Source organism: Crocodylus porosus, unplaced genomic scaffold, assembly GCF_001723895.1.
Source record: "Crocodylus porosus isolate Cpor-Errol unplaced genomic scaffold, CroPor_comp1, whole genome shotgun sequence".
NCBI lineage: Eukaryota > Metazoa > Chordata > Crocodylia > Crocodylidae > Crocodylus > Crocodylus porosus.
In genome coordinates this window covers 32,692,175-32,698,524 of record NW_017728886.1, presented here as the reverse complement: position 1 = coordinate 32,698,524, position 6,350 = coordinate 32,692,175, and the positions used below count along the sequence as shown (strand labels likewise).

The following is a 6,350-nucleotide window of genomic DNA, read 5'->3' as shown; positions in this document are numbered from 1 at the left end:
GGGGCGCGATTGGGGCTTGCTTTTCGCCCCGGGGCTCGCGCCCGGGCCGCTCCTTTCACGAGTGATTGCTTTGAAATCCGGGCCTTGCACGGGTGCATTTTGGAGACATTTCCCTAATGCGGCGTCCACATCAAAGGGGGGGAGGTTGTGAGCTGAACGGCGGAGCTGCTGTGAGAAGCAGGAGATCACGGGGAGGGAGAGCAACGTGAAAATGGATGCTCAAGCAGAGAACGACCAAAATGGGGGAAATCCGCGAGCCGGGCTCGGTTTCCGCGGCCCCTCAGCCCCCAGCCCCTCGGCAAGGCCGCTTTGATGTCAGCCTCTGCGAGGGCTCCTCGGAGCGCGGGAGCGCGGGGCTGCTGTTCCGCCCCAACTAATGAGTTGGTAACGCAGTCAGGGGAGAGCAGGGGAGCTCGGAGCGAAACATCACCACGAATTTGTTGTCAGTCAAGCAAGATGGCGGCATTTTAAGTGATTTCCCCAAGTGTCTGCTCGGGGTTGAGGGGACGACCCGGCCCCCCTCTGCTCCAGCTCGGGGGAGAACTTGGGCTCCCATGGCCCTACCCCAGGCAGCTGGTGATGTGCAAGGCGGTAGCACACAACTGCACTGCCTCTAAGGCTAACTTCCTTCTTCTTTCTTGTCAGGAAACAGAGGCACTGGTCAGTCAGGCTCATCGCTTTCGGTTAGGAAGTCTAAACCCAGGAGTTGCTGGTTCCCTCCAAACTCCCCCCTGTTTACAAACACAGCTGTTGCAGGATATTTGCAATGCTAAGGATAAAGCCACCAGCCGCGAAGAGCAAACGAGAGATGGTGCAGGAAAGGGCTTCTCGGCATCTGGAAAGGACAGGACGCCTTGTTTTTGAAACTGTCAGTTCTCTCAACCCCTATTGTGAGAGCTTCATGCAAAACATCCAGGGCCTTTTAAAGCTGGGGCTTGTGAGGCCGCCTCAGATTGAAAAGGAGAGAGGGAGAGAGAGGGGCCTAGGGCATGGCAAATAATTATATCAGAAGAGTAAAAAAATGCAACACCCAAGGCCTTAAAATCAGTTAACTGCATATCCATGTGTCCTTTCCCCACATGGATGGAGAGGGCCCTCCTTTTAGCAGACAACTCTTTGACTACCACGGCGTAAGGAAGCCCACATTCAAGCATGGGACTGTTCAGTTGTACTTGCCTTAAGCATGATTGTAGGGGTAAATGCCAGGGGGAAACCTTGTGAATGGATAGTGGCAGTAAGTATGATTTAGCAAGGTGGATTCCAGCGGCTTTGTTCTTACTTCAGACTGGATTCTTTCATTTTGACGTGACTGTACCTTTTTTACCTTGAAGTTGCTTCCAAATAGATTTTAAAGCTGAAGCTCTAAATGTTACTTTCAGTAATATTCATTTTGCTGCATAAACCCCAGCTAACAATCTCTCCTACGTTTCATATTTTCTAGGGGATTGCATATATTAAAATATTTTCTACAGGTCAAACACTGATGCAGTCCCACGTACAAAGGACAAATGCCACTTTTTATCTCTTTCTCTCTATTTTCACCACTCACACCACTGAAAGGTAACAGACAAAAACAAGATAGCTTTGTTCTTATTTCTGCAGAAACTTTAATTTATTGGCAACTAGATCTGTTATAGGAAAAGGATCAGAGACCATTTAAAAATCACCAAGTGAATGACTGAACAGCAAATTTCATACACCAGTCACCACTATTTTGCATTATTGCTACATAGTGGTGTTTTAAATAAACAACCAGTAAAGAGATTATCCCACTGTAGTCAAGTAAGTGTATGCTAAAGAACAATCACTTTTAAAAGTAAATTGTTGTAAACTGAAAGTCACATCTTTTAAGGCAATACACCTGGTTGCTGAAGGCATTACAGTGCTGGCTTTTCTCAGTGCTCTAGAGAATTAGACAATGTCCAAAACTTCCTTTTGTCTTCACTAGGGTAGCAGAAATCTTCCCAATAAATGTATCAATGAACACTACTTGTGGCAGAAAATCTCTGGACCGTGTTCCAAAGGAGTCATAGGGTTATTGGTTGTTGCTGTGTTTTTTTTGGGCGGGGGGTAAAATTAATTTAATTGTTGTCTATACCAAATAAATGGAAAATGATGAAGCTTTTCATACACTTTAGTTCTATTTCTGAAAACATGACAGCAAAATTACAATCCCTCCCTCTCTGTCTAGTAACCTTTGTCTTCCTCAGTATCAGGACTTGCCGTTATTAGGGGGGAATGGCTATTTATTAGCAGCTGAGTTTTATGATTTTTTATTATTAAGCCTGAAATGATAATAAGCTTTTTTCGCAATCATTGCTACCATACAAGGAGAAACGGCTTCCACAGTGCCAGAACTGGAGAGAACACCCTTTTCAGCAAGTTATTGAACCTAGCTAATTTCTCTGACAGTGGTAAAAACTGGAATGATCTCCTTAGTGGCTTGCACTAAACTGTGGTGTACACGTGTGAAAATTATTTGGCTATTGAACTTCGTGCCTTTTGATGGTGCCTTTCTTCAGAAAACCTCAGCAGAAAAGTCTGCAGGAATGATACACTATGGAATGTATTTGGCTCGGTGCTGTTCATTCCCCAGCTCCTATAAACTGAAACTATTGATTCGCTCAGGGCTGCAGAGCTTATGTCAGAGCTGGGCGCCATATTTTACCTCTTAAACTCCACGGAGTCTATTTGTTATGAATTTGTGCTTATTTCTTCCCTAAATATTATTTAGAGAGCTTACACAAGCCCCCTCTGTCATTTACAATTTGGGGTCAAATCAACACAGCTCTAATTGTGAATACTCAGGGTCAGGGAAGGATGTGACTTTGAAATTCATATATTACGTACTACACAAGGCGAAATTTCAAGTTTCGAGCTTGCATATTGCACCTTTGTAGCTTTTTTTTTTTTTTTTTTTGCCAAGGGAAGACCTTTTTAGAGCAAACTGGTTTCTAAAAGAGCGGGGGGAGGGGGGTCCCTGAGCAGTCCGGTTCTTATGTATTTACAGTTTTCTGGAAGCAAGGCTGTAATCTGTGCAGCTCCCAACATACGTATGTAAACATTCATTTCAGAACAACTTCCCCAGCCAGCAGATCTGTCACGACCATCACCATGTCAGTAGAGCGGTTAAGTATGCAATGCACCTTTTGCAATTGGCAGTTTAGGGTGTGGGGGGGAGGGTAACTCCACTGAAAGGCAATTGTTTACTCTTTCTAAATAAATTTGGCTGCAGGTATTCTTAGAAAAGGTCTTTTACAATGAAAGGAAAACCACGGTGTGTAGATTTGTAAACAGAGCCGAAATCAGCTAGTGCCTGCTTAGAATATGGAGGGACACCAGGGGCTGGGAGAGGGCATCACAAAGGGCAGGAATTAAAATATTGAAAACCAGGCCTCAGATTTCCATGAGAAATGTTGACTGAAGGTCAGACCGTAAACATTTAATTGCCGTTTGGTTTTCTTTATTTTTTATTTAAGCTAAATAATTCTCTCGGGATTCATCGATAGAATTTAATTTTTGAATGATCTGGTATAAAGAAAGCCTTCATCAAGGAGAATACACCAGCAGTTTTGAATTCCCAGCTCTGCTGATTCAGCAACCCAGTAATAAGGGCTTTTCCAGCCCTAAACTTTCCAGATTGTTTTATTATAACTTTGTACCATTTCCCTTTTTTTTTCTTTTTGTCCCCCCTCTACTGCATTCAGTTCTGCCTCACCTTGGTTCAGAACAGTTTGGGGGAGGATGGGAAGGTGGGGGGAGGGATAGTTCACTTCAGAAAGCCTTTCCTCCAAAGAGAAACACTGAACTTACAAGTGAAGAGGAAAACAGGGATAACTCTACAATAAGTCAAAGTGTGTGGAATCAGAATTTTTAAACAGTGTTTTTAATTGAAAAATAAAGCTAAAGCATGCTTTTCAACAGTGCAAATGTCCATAATTTTGATTTACTGCTTCCATCATCACAACATATTATACCAACATGTCTTACTGAGGCCAAGACTCTAGAAGTCTGCCTCTTCAACTATTTCGATATTAAGTGCAAATATAGATCATTGCCTCTGATTGTCACGTGCAGTAGAAATGCTCCTGCTACATAGATAGGATGATATGAGGAAAACTCAAGTTTCCAACGATGCAGATAAGTGGACTATGTTTCAAATGCCTGAGTTTTGGTGCCAAAAAGCTATGAATACCGTGGCATTCTCGTTTTGTGTATTTCTTCCAGCTCACGGCCTCTCGTTTCACTTTCTGTGCTGTATTTACTGCTTTGCTATTTCCTCCGTCGAGTGTGAAGGGCTGGACCATAAATTGTACTGCTATGCAGGCAAATCTTTGAGTTGCTTTGCAAGTTTCTAAGGGCATGTTCAGACTACAACTTAAATATGACATTAGTGGGTAACAGTAACCTTATTTAAGACCTTTGGGTGAAACAAAAAGGCTTTCCAATTGCAAAGAGTGGCTGTTCAAGCAAAAGACACCCTTTACCAAAATATAATTCCATATTTATTGACTAGTTTTAGATGAGGCAGCTTTTTCCAGTGCTCGAGTGGTATTCGAACCCGAACCTCTCCAAACCAGAGAAAATTTAGTAAGTGCAACTGCTCTTATCAAAGACACCCCTACACCCGAAAACAAAGCTCCCGAAAAGTAGAGACTCCTGCCACATTGAATTATAGTGAACCCTTACTGTGCAACCATGTAACTTAACAAACTTTAACTGAATTAACAGTTAGACTTCCATTTTCGAAATCTAGTGCATAAATTTAATGGCTCTTTCTGATATTTATTATTCAACCTTTTGACATTTATTTGTAGCAGTTGAATTGAGGTACTGGTGCATTATCAGCATTTAAACAGTAAAGTGTTCCAGCTCTACCATAATAACTGAGTTTAACTTGAGTCTTTTGCCTGAAGTACTCTGTGGAATGTAACCGCCCCCCCCTCCAAAAAACACGAAAGAAAAAAAAAGCCTGTCGTAATGGCAACAAAAATAGTAATCCGATTTCTGTCGTCACAATGTGATAAAACAGGACTCCAAACGTGTGTAAAGCATTAATGGGCTTGTACAAACCATCCTGCAGAGTTTAAAACATAAGAAGGTAAAGGTGGTTCAAGAAAATATTTTTCAAACCATTTTATTAATTAAATTTCCTGAATTTGTGGCTGGGTGGAAGAGGTATTGCAGAACCGCCCAACTGCCATTTCCATACAGGATGGGCCTTGTGAGGTGGTTGGGAATCCTTAGTGGTGTTTAAGGAATAAGCTGGCAACAAATCCCCATCAGTGCCAATAATTAGTGACGGTGGACAGGGAAAATTTGCCATGAAATTAAACGGCCTTTTCACTGCTGATGCTACATTGCTGGCTACCCTTTTGCGTCTATTGGTAACTGTAAAATCATCCAGTGTTCCTTCATGTGTCTCAATTTTACCTGTAGGACGTGGGCTTCTAGCGGATTTCAGATTTGGTTTGACTGGAGGAGTCTGCAGCACAGGTCGCTTTCCCAAAACCAAAGTCCTGTAATTCTTTCTCACCCTGGCTCCAAATTTATACTCCCCGTCCTCAGGTTTCGGAGTCCCTAAAGTGCATGAGAGGGCCTGACTCTGAGTCAGCAGCGGGCTTAAGGAAGTGGTTTCCTTCTCAGTGCATGCAGGCTCGTCCTTGGCTGGCAATAAAGCGTCCTGGTTATTACTCTCAGTCACCCCGTAAAACTCATCCTTGGGATCATTGCACTCACACTTTAGCTTATGCTCTGTAAGGTCAGGTTCGTACTCTTCGCTGGCACTGCTGTCCTCGGTCTTGATGCGGATGTTGTGCAGCAGCGGCAGTGCCTTATTGCCCGGCTCAGGGCACTCGAGCTCCGCGGCTGCTGCTGCCGCCGCTGCCCCCGCGGCAGCAGCAGCCGCAGCCGCAGCGGCCCCGGGCTCAGTGTGCGGAGGGGGCAAAGCTGGGGCCGACGCGAGGCAAGGCGGGACGTGCGGCTCCGCGCCGGCGTGTGCTGCGGGGGACGAAGCCTCGGGAGTGCCGAGCCGCGCGGCCAGGCCATTGTTGTCTGCGCAGTGCGGGGCAGCGGCGGGCAGGCACCTCCGCGCCTCTCGGAGGGCTCTTTGTTGTGGAAATGCATTGTTTGTCTTTGGGCTAGGTGAGGGGGCCCCCCTCGTGCTGCAGCCGCAGCCGCAGCCGCAGCAGCCGTCGGGCTCCGGGCCGCGGGCCGCGCTGGCCGGGAAGGCGATGGCGGAGGCCCGGGCATCCCGGAGCTCCGCGAAGCGAGGCCCCAGGCCGCCGGCGCAGCACGGGGGAGCGGCCGACGGCGCCCAGCTCTGCTGGCCCCAGTCCTCCGGCGCCTCG

General features: G+C 45.8%; 1 protein-coding gene across 1 annotated transcript in view; it reads right to left on the bottom strand.

The window, feature by feature from the left end:
- Positions 1 to 2,063: 2,063 nt before the first annotated feature.
- The window catches only part of SKIDA1 (SKI/DACH domain containing 1), an 11,588-nt gene continuing 7,301 nt past the window's right edge, over positions 2,064 to 6,350 (bottom strand). Inside the window, exon 2 of the mRNA XM_019529791.1 lies at positions 2,064 to 6,346. Coding sequence (XP_019385336.1) covers positions 5,141 to 6,346 — 1,206 coding nt within the window. The 3' untranslated portion in view covers positions 2,064 to 5,140. The remainder of the gene's footprint in view (positions 6,347 to 6,350) is intronic.